The 23,382-nt window shown below is 34.7% G+C and overlaps 1 protein-coding gene across 1 annotated transcript in view; it reads left to right on the forward strand.

The window, feature by feature from the left end:
- Positions 1-20,243, forward strand: part of Shark (SH2 ankyrin repeat kinase) — a 40,167-nt gene extending 19,924 nt beyond the window's left edge. Inside the window, exons 4-7 of the mRNA XM_065514371.1 lie at positions 12,110-12,864; positions 12,939-13,609; positions 13,665-13,836; positions 19,661-20,243. Of these exons, the coding sequence (XP_065370443.1) occupies positions 12,110-12,864; positions 12,939-13,609; positions 13,665-13,836; positions 19,661-19,985 (1,923 nt within the window). The 3' untranslated portion in view covers positions 19,986-20,243. The remainder of the gene's footprint in view (positions 1-12,109; positions 12,865-12,938; positions 13,610-13,664; positions 13,837-19,660) is intronic.
- The last annotated feature ends 3,139 nt before the right edge of the window (positions 20,244-23,382 follow it).

The following is a 23,382-nucleotide window of genomic DNA, read 5'->3' on the forward strand; positions in this document are numbered from 1 at the left end:
TAAAACACTGGATCAAAAATGTCTTCCATTTACACTAAAATATTTAAAAATATGTACCTCTAAAGGTATTCATATTTATCTTTATATATATAATTCTTCTGTACGTGTGTTAGTAACTAAACTCCTCCTTAACGGCTGGACCGATTTCGATGAAATTTGTTGTGTGTTTTGAGTGGGTCAATGGATAGTTTAGATTCACAATTGACCTATATAGGAACAATGGGAATGGCACCTCCCATACAAAGTATAAATTTATTATTGCATATGTAGAGTACTATTATAGTGGGAGTCCTCAAACTTTGTGTGAGCTTTGGCATAGCAACGTTTGCCGGGACAGCTAGTTATATTATATGTTTTGATACTCATTATATTGGAATTAGATGAAGATATGAAACAAGTTTTAACCAAATTAACTTAGAGGTTTGCAGATAAATACGATAACAAATAGACGCTTGAGATAGTTTGATTTGTCTAAAATTAGTAATTAGTAAAATTTTTGTTTAAATTAAAGACATTTAATTTCAACAAGGACGATAAAACAAATATTATTCATATAAAGTTTGTTCAATAACTACACATTTTTACGAATTATAACAAATTATTACTGGAAAAGCGTTTATTTACTCTAAAAACTTTCAAAAAATAAAAAAAAGCTTAGGAATTTTTGAGAGAAAAATATTTTACAAATTGTTGCTAGTTATTTTTTCTACTTGTAAGAATTATCCAGTATGAAATGCTGCAACTGTTATGTGTCTATGTTATTGTATGCCTATTTTAAATGCAAATTAAAATTGACTTACTATTTACTATTTTTTAATTTTCAACTAAAATTTTTAAAATATAAACGGTAAAAAAATTATAAGTTTGTTTATTTACAAGTTTTTACTGGAAATGTGTTTTTTTCAGAGACCAAAAATAACTGTTATTAAATTTTTTGAGACTGAAAAAGTTAGGCATAAATCAATGAATAATTTTTACGTTTTCAAATAAGAGTTATTCATAATAAATATTTTTTTTCGGTGCTCATAACTTTTATTTTCGATTTATATTTTTTTACGTTGCCTAATAAAAGTTATTCATAATATATATTTTTTTACGTTGCTCATAACTTTCATTTTCGATTTATATTTTTTTACGTTGCTCATAACTTTTTTTTCAATTTTTATGTTTTTAAGTTGCATAATAAGAGTTATTCTAAAGAATATATTTTTTTCGTTGCTCATAACTCAAAAGAAGTTTCTTTCGCCACCTTGGTTGCATTTTATTAGTACATATTTAAATTTAACCTTTAAAGTCGCAAAAAATGTTTTTTATTGAGTGTTTTTTAATTATGAAGAATTTTGTTTCACAATCAATGATTTAGCAAACGCATTCTCCTCTAAGTTGCACCTTTTCTCAGCCAACAAAATACGCAAAGCAGTAAATGCTCTTTCAACAGAAAGCCGTTTAGCCGGCAGTACATAGACAATATGAACCAATTTATTTAAAAATTGCAAAAGCATCCTTTTTCTCTTCCTAATATTGCAACAAATCGGCTCCTACGTCCAGTCTCATAGGTTTAAAGCTCTCTATTTCAGCTGTAGCTGCTCGCGATGTATTGCCTTTGTCATCTTCTGAAGATAAATCCTCTTCAAGTTCTCTAATTGATGTTCCGAACAACGATGACGTCGATTCGTCAATCAGAAAAGCGGATATTGGTTGAAGTGGAGATACTTCAGGTGAAGTTAAATCGAAAATAAAAGTTATGAGTAACGTAAAAAAATATTTATTATAAATAACTCTTATTAGGCAACGTAAAAAAATATAAATAGAAAATAAAAGTTATGAGTAACGTAAAAAAATATTTATTATGAATAACTCTTATAAAGCTACGTTTCCGCATACACCGTAATCGGCACCGAAAATGAAATTCCATACATTTGCACCGAAAAAATGTTCTGAAACGAACTTTTTCGTTTTCGGTGCCAATTACGGTGTATGCGGAAACGTAGCTTAAGGCAACGTAAAAACATAAAAATCAAAAATAAAAGTTATGAGCAACGAAAAAAAATATTTATTATGAATAACACTTATTGAAAAGCAAAACTTATTTTCATTGAGAATAACTATTATTTAAAGAAACAAACATTTATGTCTACAATATAACAGTTATGGCTAAATTTTTTTAGATATTTCTTATAACAGTTATGTCTCTGTTTTTTTTACATTTTTGAGTTTTTGATAGACAAATTCTATAAATTTTTTACTTTACTTTTGCGTTACAAGTATTTACTGGAAAAGTATATCTATCAGTACAGTTACTTATGGTAATTTTTACCCGTAGATATTGATTTGAAATTATTGTCAAGTTTCCGTTTAGGTAAATTTGTCTGCAGGGTATTTTACACCGTATATACAGTGCCGGACTTAAATATTCACACAGCATACAGATTTATCTTTAATCTTCCATATTTTTTAAATGAAGGCCACAACTTTCGTACGGGTTTCAAAAAAATATTTATTTACATATAACTTATTGAAATATATGGAAAAACTAAACATAAGTTGGCACATTTCAGAAAAAAAATTTAACTAATGTTTCGAAGTTCGATTTTAAGGGGACACAAATATTCACACAGTTTCTAATTTTTAATAGGAAAATAGTTTTTTTTAATAGTTTAATATTTTGTGGAGTAGCCTATCTTTGTAATGACTTCTTTTAATCGTCTTGACATTGAATCGACCAATTTTTGGTGACGTCAGCTCCAATATTTTGCCATTCTTGTAACAGGACTTCTTTAAGTTGAGTCTTACTAATAATATGGTGCTTTCCTACACGTTCGGCCAATTTATCCCACAAATGTTCTATGGAATTCATGTCAGGTGATTGCGGAGGAGTCGGGAGAATGTGGGGAACATGATGCACTATCCATATTCGAACGTCATGGGCTGTGTGTTTGGGGTCATTGAACTGTTGAAAATAGACATGTTTAACTTTAGAGCGCATTGTAGTAGGTTTTCTTTTAAAATATAATCACCTGACATGAATCCCTTAGATCATCTGTGGGATAAATTGGGCGGACGTGTAGGAAAGCACCATATTATTAGTAAGACTCAACTTAAAAAAATCCTGTCACAAGAATGGCAAAATATTGGAGCTGCCGTCACCAAAAGTTGGTCGATTCAATGCCAAGGCGATTAAAAAAAGTCATTAAAAACATAAGCTATTCCACAAAATATTAAACTATTAAAAAAAAACTATTTTCCTATTAAAAATAAGAAACTGTGTGAATATTTTTGTCCCCTTAAAATCGAACTTCGAAACATTAATTAAATTTTTTTTCTGAAATGTGCCAACTTATGTTTAGTTTTTCCATATATTTCAATAAGTTATATGTAAATAAATATTTTTTTGAAACCCGTACGAAAGTTTTGGCCTTCGTTTAAAAAATATGGAAGATTAAAGATAAATCTGTATGCTGTGTGAATATTTAAGTCCGGAACTGTACCTATTTGTAGAAATGACGTGCTTATTTGGTATCGGCATATTGACGGATCACAATCATTCATTAATAGGGGGGTCAGACGGCATGTATTGCTTGTGTATTGGGACATGTATTCAATACATATGGAATTCCATGTGTATGTCAAAATTCACGTTATACATATGATTCATAATTTCCACGTTCAAACGTACATATGTAATTGCATGTGACATAACCTCTATTAGTTTATATGTTTGTTGTTTTTAACAATATATTTATTTAAAACATTTTTAAATCACAATATATATATTTAATGCAATGAAATTAATTTTGTTATGATTTTTCTTTACTCTTTTTTGTTTTGTTTTTTTTATTTTGCACCCACACAGTGTTGTATTTCAAAATACAACTCTGTTATACACACGAAAATAGAACATGCTCTAATTGCCAAAAATGTCACGAGTAATACACATGTATTTTACATACATAAAGTTTCATATGGATCACACGGTATGTATATGTTTACATATGGAAAAATGTCCCAATACATGGCACAAAACACAAGCAATACATGCCGTCTGACCCCCCTTTAAATTAGATAATTTCACGAAAAAAATACAGATTGCTGACTTTGCTTTTATACCCCTAGTTATCCAATTCCTGGATAAATTAAAATCACCGCATGTCGCCGAATGGCTCATAAGCGAGCTGAAATTTTATTATTTGTTTTATTATTTGTCTTTATTATTTGTCATTGTATAATTTTGTAATTCATTTAAAATATTTATTTGAAGTTATATGGCGTCCTGTGAGCAGCCTTAATGTTTTGTTTATTTGTCTTATTTACCTATTTGTTAGTGAAGATTATGTATTAGTTGTTGTTCTTTTTTACATTGATCTCACTGCAGTGCTTTTGTTTCGTTAAGTTGGTACCGTTATTTTTAATGTGTTATACACATAAATAACTAGTGGTCCAAATAAAATAATAATTTAAAGTAAAGTCAGTTCATAAGGGAAAAGCACTGCGGTAAGTAGTTGAACATTATTTGTATTTCTTTTATTTAATTTTAATAATTTTTTTAATAGAAATAAACGCACCGTGTCGCACCGCACATTGCTGCAAATTATTTAAAAATGTTTGTGTCTTTTTTGGTGTTGTTAAATTCGCCCCTTATGGACGACCATCGCAGCCAGCGATAACAAATTTTATTTCGCACTTTTTGAGCTGATATTTGCTAAATTTTTTGTGGTTCCTTGTCTGCCGGAATAAAACAAAGTTTGCAGATTTTTGTGCGAAGTGGTTCCTTGTCTGCCGGAACAAATACAAATTAATTTGGAAATAAATAAAGTGGTTCCTTGCCTGCCGGAACATAAAATAATTGTTTGAAGATTTCCAAAAGTGGTTCCTTGCCTGCCGGAACATAAAATACATTTTTTAAAAATATTTTAAAGTGGTTCCCTTTCTGCCGGAACAAATAAAAATATATTTAAAACATTTTGGTGCTTATTTGCTGTGATTTTGTGTGCTCTTTGAGAAACGCTTGTGATTATTTGTGGTTCATAATGCATCGCTCCCCAGCAAGAAAAAGCCAGCGATTACAGTCAACAATGAGCCAGCCTAGTAGTGGTTCCTCGCCTGCCGGAACAAAAATTGTTTCTCAACAAGTGGCTCCATCGGTCGCCGGAGTTTCTTCTTTGCCTGCCAGTTCCCATGTCGCCGGAACATCTTTGACTCCCTCCGCCGCTGGAGTGCCTCCACAAAACGTAAGTACTATTGACGTCACAACAAATCAACCAATTGTAATTGCTCCTTCTGTCGCCGGAGTGCCTACAAGTTCCACCGCCGCCGGAACAACTTATGCCATAGCTACCACAGTTGCCAATGTTCAACATAACCAACAAAATTTTGCTGAAAATAATTTAAGCTCTTCTGCACAGCTTAAATTGGAAGGCCTTCAAAGTCAGATCAACATTCTTCAGGCCCAGTTGTTAAATGCCCAGCGAGCGTTGTCGATTGCCACAAACGCTAATTCGACGCCGAGTTCTTCAGCCGCCATGCCACAGCCATCCAATATGGCGCCGCCAGTAACGGGTACCAGCGAAGTCAACGTTGACAATTCTGCCTCAGCCAACGTTGACTGCACTGAACGTCGTACGCCATTTTCTTCGGTAAGCTGCAATGAAAATAATTTTTCGAATTTGTGTGGAAGTCAACCGTTGCCGCCAAATTTCCGATTGCCTCAAAATGGTGGTTCGTTATTGATGCATCGAAAAATTTATGATTTACCGGATTTTAGTGGCTCGCCTGAAGATTGGCCCATGTTCTCAACGGCTTTTAATCAATCGACTGCTGTTTATAATTATAATAATTTTGAAAATTGTTTAAGGCTCCAAAAAGCTTTGAAGGGTGATGCCCGTGAATGTGTGAAGTCGTTGCTGATCCATGCAGATAACGTGAGTATGGTTATGGAACAATTGTGTTTTCAATATGGTCGCCCAGAGATGCTTATTCGTTGCCAGCTACAACAAGTGAAAGAAATTTCGCCCATTAGTGAAAGTGCTGTGGATAAGCTTGTGCCCTTTGCTGTTAAAGTGCGGAATCTTGCCGCCTTTTTGGAAACTGCTAATGGACAACAGCATTTAGCTAATCCAACATTAATGGAAGAATTGGTCGGAAAGCTTCCAATGAGTAAACGAATGGAGTGGGCCCGCTGTGCCTCAACAATAAAACCATACCCAACTATTTTGGATTTTAGCAAATGGCTCAAAGATGTTGCTGATTTGGTAAGAATGGTGCAAACTACAAGTGGAAATCGTCAAAATAATGAACCCAAAAGAAAAGTTGTCCTTCATGCTGCTGATGGTCAACGTAAACAACAAGAATGCCCTATGTGCCAGGCAAATCATAAAATATTTGATTGTAGAAAATTTGGTTCATTAAGTGTGCCTAATCGTTGGAGTGAAGTGAAAAAAATGAGGTTATGTTTTTCGTGTCTGGGTAGTGGACATTCGAGTAGATTTTGCCGTTATCGAAAGACGTGTCCCGTGGATGGTTGTCTAAGAAAACATAACAAATTATTACATGATGTCAAAATTAATGATGGTGGAAATAATACGCTTTCGTCTGAGTCGCCTGCTCCAAGTGGTTCCACAAATGAAAATGAGTCTGTTCTTAGCTGTGTGTCTAAAGCTGCAGATAAAGGTGTGTTGTTGTTCCGAGTGGTGCCAATTGTGCTTTATGGTCCCAGTAACAAAATTGAAACCTATGCGTTGTTGGATGAAGGTTCATCGGTTACTATGGTGGACAGCTCCTTGGTGAAGAAACTTGGTCTTCAGGGGCATCAAAGTCAATTGAATTTGAATTGGTATGCTGGTAAGGCATCACAAGAAACGGCAACAGTGGTTGATATGCACATAAGTGGAATTGGTAAGCAGAGAAAATATGCCTTGCGAAACGTTTATGGAGTTTCAAATTTAAAATTGCCGGCCCAAAGCTTCAATATGGATTTAAGTCGCCATCCTGGTTTGCCCATTAAATTATATAATGATGTTGTTCCCAAAGTTCTGATTGGATTAGATCATTCTCATCTGGGACTTCCTGATGAAATTGTGTCTCTGGATGAAAATGGTCCATATGCTGCTAACACCCCATTAGGATGGGTCGTATTTGGGAAAATGATGGGTAAGCAATCTAGCGAAAATTTGTGTCTTTTGTCAGTTCAGCCAGAGCAAAGACTCTATGACTTAGTGGCAAATTATTTTGAAACGGAGAATTTTGGTGTGAAGTTATTGCCGGTCATAGAATCAAAGGATGACTTACGGGCTCGGAAAATTATGAACGAAACTACAGTTAAGATTGATGGTAGATTCCAAACTCGGCTCTTGTGGCGTGAAGATGATGTTGTGTTGCCTGATAGCTACTCCATGGCTCTAAATAGACTTGTTGGTATTGAGCGAAAGATGAATAGAAGTCCTGAATTTGGTGCTGCCTACAAATCCATCATGAGGGATTATTTGTCCAAGAGGTATGTACGTAAATTGTCGCCTATTGAAGCTGCTGATTTGTGCCCCAGGACTTGGTATCTTCCGCATTTTGGAGTGATTAATCCTAATAAGCCAGGAAAAATTCGTTTAGTATTTGATGCTGCCGCAACTGTTGAAGGTGTTTCCCTGAATTCTAAACTGCTAAAAGGCCCGCAGCAATATAAGCCTCTGCCATCCGTTTTATTTAATTTTCGAGTTGGTGCTGTAGCAGTGTGTGGGGACATCAAAGAAATGTTTCACCAAGTTATTGTAGCTCCTGAAGATAGATGCTCTCAAAGATTTCTTTGGCGTGAAGACACTAGAGAACCACCTGATTCTTATGAAATGCTAGTCATGACTTTTGGTGCTGCTTGCTCGCCTTGTGTAGCCCATTATGTCAAAGAAACAAATGCCCTAAGCTATAGTGATAAATATCCTCGTGCAGTGAAGTCGATTGTTGATCATCATTATGTAGATGATTTTGTGGATAGTTTTCCGACGCAAGCAAGGGCCATTGAGATTGCCAAACAAGTGCGCGACATTCATAAATCAGCTGGGTTTGAACTACGTAATTTTTCATCGAACTCTTCTAAAGTAATTGTGGCTCTTAAAGGTACAGTGGAAAGTCCGGTGAATTTTTCAAGCGATGTCAACCAGCTACAATCAGAGAAGATACTTGGTATGTATTGGCAACCTAAAGATGATACTTTCAGGTTCAATTTGAAGTTCCACAACGTGAATGCTGATGTTATAGAAGGTATGAGGTGTCCAACAAAACGCGAGCTTTTAAGTGTGGTTATGTCCGTTTTTGATCCACTTGGTTTCCTGAGCTACTACATGATAACGGCAAAGTTACTGATGCTTGAAGTTTGGAGACACAATATACGATGGGATGATGCATTGCCCGGAGAATTAAACGAGATGTGGAATAATTGGCGCCAAGAGCTACAAAATGTCATCCATGTTAAAGTGCCTCGATTTTATTTTAGAAATGGTGTTCCTTCTCGCCTGGAACTACATGTTTTTGTCGACGCTAGTGAAGATGCATTTGGTGCCGTGTCATACTGGAGGTCTATAAATGCTGATAATAAAATTGAAGTGACTTTTGTAGCTGCAAAAACTAGATGTGCTCCTCTGAAAGCAATGAGTATTCCTCGGCTCGAACTTCAGGCTGCTGTATTGGGTACTCGTTTGATGGGTACAATTTTGAAGGAACATTCCATTAAGGTATCAAGAATCGTTTGCTGGAGTGATTCAACCACCGTAGTTAGTTGGATTGGATCTGAAAGCCGAAGATATAAACCCTTTGTTGCCCATAGAATTACTGAGATTCTTGATTCTACTAGCCCAGCAGATTGGAGATGGCTGCCAACAAATCTTAATGTTGCCGATGAAACTACAAGAATGAAAAGCCAGGTTAATTTTTCAGATGATTGCCGCTGGTTTACGGGACCTAAATTTCTATACGAATATGAAGATGAATGGCCAAAAACACAAGAAATACCTACTTGTAGCCTAGACACTGAAGAACTTCGTCCCAAATTTGCTTTGCTGGTAAATACCCCTGTTGTTTTTGAATTCGATAGATTTTCATCATATTTGAAATTAAAACGTACGATTGCCTGGGTGTTACGTTTTATAAATCGTTGCCAAAAGAAGATTGGTCCTGAAGAAGGAAATGGTTTAACTACTGCAGAGTTAAAAAGTGCTGACATTTGTCTTTGCCGTCAAGCCCAACGAGAAAAATTTAGCGCTGAAATTGAAATTATTAAAAATGAAGGAACTTTGCCCAAAAGTAGTGAGTTGTATGCCCTGACTCCATATATGGCTGAAAATTCATTACTTCGAGTTTATGGTCGTGTGGATGCAGCTAGTTGGTTACCATTGGATATAAGGCGTCCGATTATATTACCGTCGTTTCATCCTGTCACCGAGTTGTTTGTGGCCCATGTACACGAAAAAATGAAACATCAAAATTTTGAAGCTACAGTTTGTGAAATTCGAAGATCATTTTGGATTCCCCGCCTTAGAAAAATTTTACGTAAGCGTGTTTCTAATTGTTTTATTTGCAGATTTCGTGGTCCATTGCCGGTGCCACCACTTATGGGTTCTTTGCCAAAAGACAGATTGACGCCATATATTCGTCCATTTTCCTACACTGGATTGGACTATTTTGGTCCACTCATTGTAACCATTGGTCGTCGCCATGAAAAACGCTGGGTGGCCTTATTTACTTGCCTGACCATAAGAGCCATTAATTTGGAAGTCGCTTTCGATTTGTCAACCGATGCGTGTATTCTTGCCATACGCAATTTTATAAATCGACGTGGCTTGCCTACAAGACTGAGGAGCGATAATGGTACAAATTTTGTTGGTGCTGATAAAGTTGCCAAGAGATTCAGTGAAGTATTTGATGTGGCTCGAATTCAAGATGAACTTACATCTAAAGGTATAGACTGGCAGTTTAATTGTCCACATAATCCTGCAGAAGGTGGTGTATGGGAACGGATGGTCCAATGTGTAAAGCGTGTGTTGCAGTCAACTGTGAAAGAATCCGCCCCTCGTGAACACACACTGCAAAGTTTCCTGATTGAAGCGGAAAATATTGTGAATTCCCGTCCGTTGACACACTTGCCGTTGAGCCACGAAGATGAAGAACCACTAACGCCTAATCATTTTTTGTTGGGTTGCCCTAATACAACACAAACTCCTGCCGGAGCAAAAGAAGAACAGTCTGTTGTACTAAAAAAGCAGTGGCGCATTTCCCGTCAGCTACGTGATCATTTCTGGAACAGGTGGATAAAAGAATATTTGCCCACGTTGACTAGACGCTCCAAATGGTGTCAACGTACGAAGCCTATTGCTATTGGTGATTTGGTTCTAATTTGCGATCCAGCCGTGTCCCGTAGAGATTGGAAACGAGGCAGAGTGGAAGAGGTGTTTATAGGTAGAGATGGTGTTATTCGTCGTGCTGATGTACGTACTAGTACAGGAATACTAAAGCGACCTGTTTCCAAGCTTGCTGTCCTTGATTTGGAGTAGTGAATCGTAGCCGATCCACGGGGGTGGGGATGTCGCCGAATGGCTCATAAGCGAGCTGAAATTTTATTATTTGTTTTATTAATTCTCTTTATTATTTGTCATTGTATAATTTTGTAATTCATTTAAAATATTTATTTGAAGTTATATGGCGTCCTGTGAGCAGCCTTAATGTTTTGTTTATTTGTCTTATTTACCTATTTGTTAGTGAAGATTATGTATTAGTTGTTGTTCTTTTTTACATTGATCTCACTGCAGTGCTTTTGTTTCGTTAAGTTGGTACCGTTATTTTTAATGTGTTATACACATAAATAACTAGTGGTCCAAATAAAATAATAATTTAAAGTAAAGTCAGTTCATAAGGGAAAAGCACTGCGGTAAGTAGTTGAACATTATTTGTATTTCTTTTATTTAATTTTAATAATTTTTTTAATAGAAATAAACGCACCGTGTCGCACCGCACATTGCTGCAAATTATTTAAAAATGTTTGTGTCTTTTTTGGTGTTGTTAAATTCGCCCCTTATGGACGACCATCGCAGCCAGCGATAACACCGCATGTGAAAATAATCCACAATTTCACTAAAATGGTCGTATTTGTTCCAACCATCCCAGAGTCCACTGTGACTATCATTTTGAATTCATGAATGTACTATTTTAAAAATCTTGTATTCACAAAAGAACCACCTTTTGACAAATTCATAGATCATGGAAATTTATTTACATGTGTAATTTTTTGTCGAATGTGTAATTTAGGTATGGGTCATGTGTAGTTTATAATTTTCTGGGTGACAACACTGCACTTCACACTTATTCTCATGAAAAAATTGTTTTTTTTTTTTCTTTTTTTGTAAATAAATAAATTTAATTAAAACTATATTTTTTATAAAGAAGCGAGTTGAATTAAGAATGCAATTGTGTTAAAAATATTCCATTAAAGTTTCACAATTTAAGAAAAACCGTTCATGTGGTCCCAAATCTACAAAATCTGTCTGCAGATTTACAAGACATGAATACATACTCTAACATGCTTTGTCGAATTTTGTATATTCTGAATGATACAAACCAAAAAATTATAATTGCGTTTTTTTACTAAATATTTTAATATACATACATATTAAAAAAAATTTAAAATTAAAAGGGTAGAAATTTATGAAAAATATGTATATCAGAATATTGCATTTGCATTATGAATGCACTTTTAAAAGAGATCATATTTATGGATCCTGAATCAACAAAATCCGAACACAGATTTACAAGATATGAATAAATAAACTTATACACTTTGTCGATTTTTTCAATTATTAATTCGCAATTGGTAAATAAAATCAAAATTTAAAAATAGCAATGATCTAATTTTACATGTGTGTCAAAAATTAACAACATCTGAAGAGCCTAGGTCTTCATAAGAACCTGTGTACATTTTTGGGTGATGTACGGTGGAATTAATGTTGTATATATTATGTTTTATTTGTATTACAATTAAAAAAATTAATAAAACTGACCTAACAAAATTTAACGCTTATCAAGACTAAATAATAACTTTTAATTACACTTAAAATGTGTATTTATTTTTTAATTTCAGTCGAAATATTTGTTTATTGATGATGGTCCGTTTTTACCATCGTTGGAACACTTGGTGGAGCATTTTATGCGATTTGCTGATGGTTTGCCAGTAAATCTCAAATATCCTGTTGTACCAAAACCAAAACCACCCTTGCCATTATTTTCTACAATGCCGAGATCAAGTCATAAGAAATCATCTGATGCCATACTTGTGCCACAAAATATACAAAGTTCAACTGATGAAGGTTCACAGAATATTCTTCAAAATTTGCCACAAAAACACACGCAAACGCTAGCAACAATTCATCATCACAACAATATAAAAAAGAAATCAAAAGAACACACGAACTCAGTATTTAGCACTTTACGGCTACGAAGTCCTAAGAAATCAAGCCTATTGGAGAGTATGAGTACATTGCGTAAAAATAAACAGAAGCAAAAGTTTCATTCAGTCGAAGATAAAAATAGTATTGGCTTAAACGACGAAGAACAATTGAAACAAGCCGAGACTTTATTAAAGGGTCTATCATTTTCAACAGAATTTTCAGGTCTGAACACAAGCGCAGAGAGAAGTGATGAATTTTACAACGTCCCAAAAAACAATTCAGCTATTGATAAAAATGCTATACTGAAAGAAATTCAAGATGCCAGTTCTAAAATCTCATCAACTTGCTCAAATCTAGAAATTGAAAAAAAGACTGATGAAGAAGTTGAATATTTCACTAAAAGTGATTTAGTTATTGAACGTGAACGCAGCAATAAAATTTGCCAAAGGTACAACAATAATGTTTTATAGTAATAGTAATAGTTTTATGGTAATGTTTTATTATTATTTTTATCGATCATAGTTCACTTCTTGTACCAAATGCCAACGGATACATACCAACGGTTGACATTAGAGTATTCATGGAACATAATGATGGTGATGTAGAATACATTTCGAAAGATATTTTGGAAGCTTCTGCAGCTGAATTGCGAGAATTTTCCAAACATCCGGAACGTCTTGATTCTCTAATATCTACAACATCAACTGAAAGTGCTATCGGTCGCTATTTAAACCGACAAACCAGTAACTTATCCACAACAACACAAGTTGCAGAGTCTGCTTGTGCCCTCGCAGGTGTTGATGTCGCAAAACCAAATTATCTTATATCGCGAGATTGTTTAATACTTGATTCTATTGTGGGGGAGGGTGAATTTGGCTCTGTTTATAAGGGATTTTTACTACAAAGAGATATTGAATCTGGTGCGGAAGTTAAACGTCGTGACGTTGCCATTAAAACTCTACGTGATGAACATTGTCGCAGCAATAAGCAAGAATTTTTACGCGAGGCCTCCGTAATGATACGCCTTAAACATCATTGTATTGTTCAGTTAATCGGCATATCAAAATCCGAAACATTAATGATGGTTCAGGAATTAGTTCCACTTGGTTCTATGTTGCACTTTATATTGGATCACAGGGACAAAATAAATCCAAATTATGAATTAAAATTATGGGCATCTCAAATTGCTTGTGGTATGTATTTAAATTGTCTATATCCTTAGAACTGTACTAAATTAAATTATTTTAGGTATGCAATATTTAGAACAACATCATTTTGTTCATCGTGATTTGGCAGCTCGAAATATTCTACTTGCTTCTCGTAATCAGGCTAAAATAAGTGATTTTGGCTTATCACGCGCATTAGGCAATGACAATGAGTGTTATCAAGCCAGTCAAGGTGGTAAATGGCCTATCAAATGGTAAATACACTGTTGTATAAAATATTTTATATTTTTATCTACGTAGAATAGACCGGACCATAAAAAAAAGCATATATTTAACAATTTTGATTACTATTATAAGTGTGTATATTAGATCAACTAGAAATCAAGAGTTTTTATTACGAAATAGCAATACGGTGTGAGTCGCTCTAATATATGTCATAGTTGAGGATAGTGCACAAATTTTCAGTTTCCACTAACAGATAGTGATATGTAGTAGAAAATTTGTACTTGATGTTTAGTGGTGAGTGCAAAAATATCAGCCTCACTAAACTATTGTTATAGTTAAGTTGAAAAATTGTTCAATAAAATTTATTTAGAGAAATATTTTTTCTTTACTAGTGCAAACAAAAAATCAACACTAAAGAAAGATTGAGTTAACAGTTTATTATATTTTATTAACTAATTAAAAACTTGATACCAATACTGGATTATAGAGATGAGCGATATTTCCATACCTGTGATTTAATTACCGTTATTTAAAAATCACTTTTATATTTTCAACATTCAGTGGTAATAACAGTTACTGACAGTCGTTCTTTCATAGTTTTTAACATACTGTTAAAGATTATTAAATGATGAAATTCACCAAACAGAACAAGTGTTGATCTATTTTGTTTTTCGTTTTAGTAACTGTTTTTTTTACAAAATTTCTTTTAGGCGCATAATTTTATTTATAAATTCATAAAAATCCACCTCATAGTTGTTGTTGTTGTTGTAACAGTTCGACTGTACCCGATTGTTCTTTCCTGAAATTATAAGAGTGAATATTTTAATTATTTGTGTTGATGTCAGTAGGTGGAAGTGGGAGCTGGAGAAACTGCGCCACCTCAGTTGGTCTTAACCATAGGTCTATGGGGCGCAAATTTGTAGACCTGGTGGGACAATTAAATAAATGTATTGTATCGTGAGGACTTTGATGACAGGCGGGGCAACGGTTTAAAGTGCCAGGAACGATACGTTCTCGGTAGCAGTTGAGGAAACTGCACCAACCGGCTCTTAATTGTGCTAATATAGTTCTTGTATGCCTTGGTAATTGTCTCTCACAATCCGATATCGCAGGGGGGTGTTCATTTAGGACTCTGTTGCATGTGTAGCCATTAATGGCTTCAGTAACCGCCGTTTGATGCAACAATTTCCGAGCACTTGCAATAGACAATCTGTCGACGTCCGATGGTATGACGTCTTGGATGTCGCTGCGAAAGTGTCGAAAGTCCATCCGGATGTGTCGGGGAAGTGGATCCTGCATCAGAATCTGATGGTTGGGGTGACTCGGCAGATGGCATGCCAACAGGAACTGTCTAGTCAACAACACATTATGTTGTCTGACCGACAGTAACCTGGTCTCCTCATGTAGATGATCCACATTCGTCATCTTGACACAACCGGTTGCGATCCGGAGAGCATTATTTTGGGCCGTTTGTAAACCTCGCCATTGGGTGTCACTGAGGAAAGAGGTCCATACTGGGGCAGCATAGTTGAGAAGAGAGCGACCAATTGCCTTGTATGTCGCTACAATCGTCTCTTTGTTCATGCCCCAAGAGGTGCCAGCTAGAGCTTTAAGGACCTTGTTCCTATTTTTAACCTTTTGGTTGATGTAGGTTGCGTGCCTTGAAAAGTGAAGGAGGCTGTCGAAGACTACCCCTAAAATTTTCGGGTTTTGAACCGTGGGGATAGTTCGACCTTCGACTGAGATGTTGAGCGCCGTCCTTACTTCTTTAGTCCAAGAGGTGAAAAGGGACACCGAGGATTTCGGAGCAGATAACCTGAGTTTGCGTTCCTGAAAAAAGTCTGTTATGGTGGCCAGGTATCGGGTGATTTTGGCACTTATGTCGTCGATGTTGACACCTGATGAAATTATAGTGCAATCATCTGCATACGACACCATAGAGACATTTGGGGGGGGGTTCAGGTAGCTTGGCAAGATATATGTTGAAGAGCATCGGTGATAGTACTCCTCCTTGTGGCACGCCCATCTTTATCTTGCGGTATTTTGATTTCTGGCCTCTGAACTCGACAAACGCATGTCTTCCACATAGATAGTTGGCTATCCAGCGTTTGACATCATTTGGGAGTGTGGAGTTCACGATGTCATTAATCAGTATCGAGTGATCGACCGTATCGAATGCCTTGGATAAATCCAGTGCGGCGACGATGGTACGTTGACACGGTCGTTGCTGATTGAGGCCATTGGCGATCTGGGAGGTTATCTGAGTTAGAGCCGTTGTTGTGCTATGCGCTTCCCTGAATCCATGTTGATGTGTGGCGAGCGGGAAATGCTCTTTCAGAGTGGGTAATAGTAGGGATTCTAAAATCTTTGCTATTGGTGACAATAAGGAGATGGGGCGGTATGATTCTCCTAGGGTAGCTGATTTTTCCGGTATTAGAATTGGGATAACTCGAGCCACTTTCCAGATATCTGGAATCACCAAATGGTGAATCGAGAGATTCAGAAGGTGGGTGAGATATTCCAGACCTACTTTACCGAGCTTCTTTAGCATTATCATTGAGATACCATCCGGACCTAGAGCTTTAGAAGGTTTCGATTTGGAGATAATGAACTCGACTTCACGGGAGGTGAAGGAGCGTGGCTGAGGATCTCGAGTAAGATTCTTAGTTCTCCGAACTATAGTCCTTTTGGTCCGGTTCTGCGTGGCGGGGTGTTCAATAAATTGCCTGCAGAATTGTGTTGCGCATTTCTTGGCATCTGTATGTTGCAAGTTATTAAACGTAATAGCAGCGAGGTTTTGATTTCGATTATTGTTTCCAGATAGACTTTTGATAGTAGACCATAGCGATTTAGAGTCAGTTGAGCAATGATTCAGGTGGTCCAACCATTTGTTGCGGCGATATTCGTCGACGATAAAGTCAATTTCAGCCGTCAACTGCTCAATTTGCTCATTAGCTGGATTGCTAGCACGCAGGAGATCGCGTTCTTGAGCCAATCGTGCTGCCTGTGATGGAAAATTTGGTCTAATATTCGGTATTCTTCCTGCGGGGATAAAGCGCCTTACCGCCTGAAGGACTATCTTTCTAAAGATTGCTTCACCCCTTCTGGCACATGTGGGGGCGGCAAGTGACGTAGTGTATCGTCTATGTAGTTCGTAAAGCTGTGCCAGTCAGCTTTGTTGTAGTTAACGAACGTGCGCTTATCTGGCTCCACAAAGTCGCTAGACTTCTCTACTGTGATCAAGATAGGGATGTGATCGGAGTTTAATGCCGTTTGGGCTTGCCAGGTGGTGTGGGCAAGAAGCGACATGCAGACGATGGAGATGTCTGGGGAGCTTGAACATCGAGCAGTTATTCTCGTAGAGAGGTCTTCGTTAATTGCAGCGAAGTCCGAGTCGTCTATCTGGTCTGATAATGAAATACCGCGTGGATCGTTTGGTAGCTGGGAGTACCAACTCTCGTGATGAGCATTGAAATCACCAAGTATTATTCTGTTATCTCCTTGCAAAAGGTGTGCTATGCTGGGATGATAACTAGTCCCAATGCTGTTTACGGGTGGATTATATACATTGACAATTTCTAACTCAATATCTCCAGTTTTTATTGAGATGCTCATTACTTCCAGGTAGGGGTCAGGAGAGGGGGAGGGGGGTGGTACTGTCAATGTATAATTGACGCTTCGCTTTATGATAAAAGCAAGGCCACCACCATGATCACGTTCCCTGTCTTTCCGAATGATGTTGTAATCACTGGAAGCCGAGAGTCTACAATCCCTGGTTAGCTTCGTTTCTTGAATGGCGGCAATGAGGATGTTATTAACATGCATAAAATTGGTGATTTCCACGACCTTATTTCTAAGACCATTACAGTTTAACTGCATGATCTTAAACGATACTTGGGAATCCCCGATATGCAAAGGCCGCCGGGTATGGTGCTGATGGGGTGGTATATTTAATATACTTGGCAGTTGAGGTGGAGTTCTTGCCGGGGTTTGTTGTTGTAGTAGAGGCAGATGTTGGGGTGTCTGCACAACACTGTGCGGGGTGAATTGCACAGGTGAGGCTGGGGTGGCAACTGTCGCCGGGGGTATGTTTATGCAACAGGGGGCTAAAAAGCTATTACTCCAGTCCTTGTGCGAGCGTAATCCAGAGCATCTTCTCATATGGCACCAATTTTTACAGCCGTTGCACTGAATTGATGTTATATTCCTTCTAATTACGTCCTGACAGACAGAACATGTCCATTGATTTGAACAGGGTCTGCTGTGTCCGGGGGTTGGGGATTGGACAAAATTTTGTCCGGGGGGTGGAGTTTGGACACGGGATTGTGGGATCGTAATTATGGGGGTAGTGCTGGGGTTTTGAGGCTGCGTACTACAACAAGATCCTACGAAGCTGGGGTTCCAGTCGCGGTGACTGGTGAGTCCTGAGCACCTTTTCAGGTGACACCAGTTATTACAAACGGTGCATTGTACTGAGGTGGTGTTACGCATTATGCGTTGTTGACATATTGAACAGAGCCAAATACTGGGACCTGGATTCTGTTCAACGCCGGCTATAATTAAAAGGATTTTGAGCAAAATTGCCGACATGTTTTGCTCACCTGGGGAAAAAACTTGGTTTGTACAGCTGTCGATATGATTCGGGTCGTTCCGGAACGGAGATCCAATTGTCGTGGGAACGCACCTCATAGTTATATGACTTTGCTTAATTCTGTTATTTTCCTATCTTCTTTAACGATGTTTTTAAAGCAGTAAATATTAATATTCAGCCTTATCATGTAAGGCGTAGTCGTTTTACGACAACGACAGTTTCGTACTAGATTAAAGAAATTATTCAACCTGTTTCATTAATCTAGTACGAAACTGTCGTTGTCGTAAAACGCCTACGCCTTACATGATAAGGCTGATTAACAAGTAAGACAGCTATATTCGGCTGTGCCGAATCTTATATACCCTACACCAAATTATACTTCAAAATAAAAATTTGAAATATTTTTAGGTAAACAAAATTTTTTTTTTTTTCCAAAGTTGTTTTTTAATTTTTTAGAAAAATTATACCTAATGTATTCTTCTTAACATTGTTATTTTGCTTAACATAGACAAAACGTGATCACGGTCACTGTTTAAAAGAACAGTTATTTATAAATCACGTTCACTGAGAACGACGTTCTTCAAAAATCCCGGGATCGCCCATCTCTATTGCATTATAACTAACAAAATCAAAGAAAAGGCAACAGTAATACAAAAAATACATAATATAGAACATTTATTTGCTTTACTAAGTTGGAAGAGCGTCCAACACACTATAATCTCAGTCAAATTAAAAATTTTCAATTTTGAACACCACTACAGTAGAAGATTGACAAAAACAATTTTTTTTTAGTATTCTTGAGATAAACATGCATTTATTATTTTTACCACTATAGTTTGCTTAGTGGTAGAGATGACATGCTACACTATCACTAAGATGGTGAAAAAGGGATAGATCAAATTTATAATTTAAATAGATTATGGCAAAATCCCATTAAAAATTAGATTTTGTTCGGACAGATCTAAACGGACTATTAAGCCCAAAGAATAACATTAAGCCTTTTTGTAATGGATTTAAATCAATGAATAATTTAGTTATTACTTGTTTGTTATTATGGTTCAAAAACTCCATACATGTTTCACAACAGAGGTATTCAAAATAAAAATTGTACGTTTTTAAAAAAGTCCAGCTACCTAATAGTTAAAAGAAAATTTTAATTTAAAAAGTTTGATTTTCGTGAGATGTAAAACGTATTTTTAATCAATCGACTATACATAAGGCACATGTCTATATATATTGTAATCAATTTAATTTTTGCACAGGTACGCTCCAGAAAGTTATAACAATGGTATTTTCTCTCATGCGAGTGATGTTTGGTCGTTTGGTGTCACACTTTGGGAAATGTTTTCATTGGGAGAACCACCTTATGGAGATATACTCGGTAGAGAAGCAATTCAACTAATTGAACGTGGCCAACGTTTGCCAACACCACTTCTCTGTCCAGATAACATTTATGAAATTATGCTAAACTGTTGGAATTATAAACCGAAGGATCGTCCAACATTTCGCTATTTGACCGATTTCTTCGCCCGAGATCCCGACTATCAAAATATTTTAGAGTTAATAAAAACAGAAAATATATCTTAGTATCAGCTATATTACTGAGCTACATTTTAAAGTGCAATTTTATTTGAATTCACACAAATTTAATGATTTAATGTTGACATTTGCATTGATTTGTGAATGAATAAGTATTGTAAGTGATTATTTGTTATGTCTATCTCATTGTGTCAAATAGGAAACTATTTCCTAATAGATAAACTCAATTAATGTTTTATCAATAAGTATTATAGATAACAATTCCATTCTTAATTATATTTTTATAATAAAAATTGTTAAATTGAAGCCTTTAAGGTTATTTTCTTATTTGTGGTGACTTTTATTTAAATTTACACAAATTTAATGATTTAATGTTGACTTTCGCATTGATGTGTGAATGAATATGTATCGTAAGTGATTATTTTTGTATGTCTATGTAAATTTGTCAAATAGGAAACTTTTTCCTAAAAGATAAACTCAATCTTTTATCAATAAGTATTATAGATCAAACTTCCATTCTTAATGATATTTTTATAATAAAGATTGTTAAATTGAAGCCATTTAAGGTTATTTATTTACTTGTTTGTGGTGTCTTTATAATATACAGGCATGTCACACATTTCGTTCGGAATGGTTTCAATTCCTTAGTTTTTATTCCGATCGATTTCGTTTTATGTTCTTCAGATTCCGTGTAATTTATTAATTGCAAAAATATTTAATAATTCTGTATTTCTGATTTTAATTTGATAGCGTTTTTTATATTAAAACAAAAGTGAAGTTTTTGGTACAGAATTTGATTAAAATTTTAAGAAAAACAAATAATTACAAACAAATATCAATTCCACTTTCAAAACTGTAAGTGGTTTCATTCCGAAAGAAATTTTCGTTTTACTTTTAGTGTAGAAGCAAATTACGGAATTAATTCCACTTTCGATCGGAATGGAATTCTGTGACAGGCCTGATATTTTTATATTAAAATAAAAGTATACCAATGTACAATTAAAAAATGTGTTATTTATGTACCATGAAACATTTTAACTTACCAAATTATTTGATTAGCAAATAACGTTTAAACATAATTTTCAAAATACAGTGCACTCGCGGTAACGTGAACTAATTAAAACCAAAGGAGTTCATGTGAACAATTCCACGTTCACGTTCAGTGATTGTCGAATTTCATAGAAAAAATATAAAATTTACACGCTTGAACGTGAAATTCTTTTATTATTATTTTCATTATTAAAATATAAAACAAAAATTATTGATTAAAATGCAGAACAGAACGAGATCACGAGAAAATATACATTGAAATAAAATTACTCATTCGTTGCCATACAAAAAAAATAATTTAGAGGATACAAAGACATTTTTTATATAAGGAGATTCCCAAAACTTTAAAAATCGAATTTAATGCATGTATTTCAGTGTTTCAGTCAGCTTAGAAAACAAATGAAGTGAAAAAAATTGTTCATGTTATAGAGCTTTCTGAGTTTGTTCACGTTACAGAGTAGTCAATGTAAACAAAAGCTTATTAACGTTAGGCGGTGTTCACGTTACCGCGAGTGCACTGTATTTAATCGTCCTATTCCACCCTATTAAATTTATAAGCTTTATTTCATGTTTTTTTTGTTCATTGGTGAAGAAATTACAAAAAGTACCATTCGAGTAAAGAAAATGTAATCAAAGTCTCTAGCGGGTCTCTAGTCTCTCACTCACTTAGGAACATATATGCTTAATTTCAAGAAAACACAAAACGTACCATTCGGATAAAAAAAGTACCAAAAAGTCTCCCCGTATAATTCTCACTCACTACCATATATCGTCACCTAAAATGCAAAATAACGTAGCATCACTTTTCATAAGTTTATAGGAGAAGCAATAAATGATATAAAATGAAAACTACTTGAGATATTGAAACAAAATTTTCAAATCTGAATTGCACTGGAAATATATTTTATATAAAAAAATAATTAATTTGAAAGTAAATTTTTTAATTAGGCTTAAGTTCATTTTTATTATAATTTATTTGTAATAATTCAAAGAATATCACTGAATACTAAAATTTTAGACTAAATTATAAGAAAAAAATGAACTTAAGCCTAATTAAAAAATTTACTTTCAAATTATATATATAAAAAAGTTCGAATAATTACCAAAAATCTATAAAAAAAAATAATTTTTTTAAAGCACACTTTAAGATATGTGGCTTACGTTTTTTTTAATTGTTGTTTTCTGAAACAAAAAAAACGCATCATCAATATAATTTTTTATGGAAAAACAAAAACTTAAATAAAAATATTTTTTTTTTTATTTTAAATAAAAGCAGTTTATATACACATTTTTAAATTTTTTATGTTTTTTTTTATTTTAATTACTAACAACTTAAACCATGATACAAAAATACAAGGTAGTCTCACTTTCTCATATTAACGTTCTGACGTTTACTGGAATTATGAAAAATCGTGCTACCTTATTCATTCATAAAATCCCATTTTTTGTTTTAAAAGTAAACAAAATAAAACACCAAACAAAAAATTAAATAATAAAATTTAAACTAAAGATACAGTTTTTAAATATGAAATTATACAGGCAGTAATAGGTGATTATATAAAAAACTAGCTGATCCGGCAAACGTTGTTCTGCCATACAAATTATTTCTAGTGAATATTTTGGTTGTTAAATAAAAAATAGCGAATGTATTCTAAGTGAAGTTGGCATTATAGGTATTTTTGATGCCAAATGAAGAGAAATACAAACAAAATTTTTTGGCGAAAAATATTTTAAAAAATGGGTGGATAGGGACATTCTAATGTCCTAGCGGTATGATATATAATATTCTCGTACCTACCAAAAATATATACAAAATTTCATAAAAATAGTTAAATATTGATATTTGGATATTGCTCATACAAAATACTAAAATCTCGGCTAAAAAACGGGTGGGTGAGGGTCGGTTGGTGAAAATTTGGGGTTATAGGTATTTTTTAATGCCAAATAAATAAAATGCGAAAAAAAGCTTTTGGCCAAAAAATGGTAAAAATAAATTCTGGATAGGGTCACCCTAATGACCTAGCGGTATGAAATATACTTTACGACCTATTCTCATACCTACCAAACATACATACAAAATTTCATAAAAATCGGTTGAGCCGTTTCGGAGGAGTTCAAACACTAACATTGTGGCACGAGATTTTTATATATTAGATTAAAAGTCATTTTATTAATTGGAACAAAATGTATTTCAACAAAAAAGTTAACAAAACCTCAATTCGTTAAAAAAATATTGATGAAAATTAAAGAACATCACAAAATTCATAATTTACTTAAATTCGTACAATTATATTAAACTATAATTAAAACTTTAAAAATTAAAAAAAATGTTAATATTAAATAATCCTAATACTTTGTAGGGTATCATTTGCTATTTTTTAGTGCATTTACGATT

The sequence above is a fragment of the Calliphora vicina genome, chromosome 5, assembly GCF_958450345.1.
Source record: "Calliphora vicina chromosome 5, idCalVici1.1, whole genome shotgun sequence".
NCBI classification, from domain to species: domain Eukaryota; kingdom Metazoa; phylum Arthropoda; class Insecta; order Diptera; family Calliphoridae; genus Calliphora; species Calliphora vicina.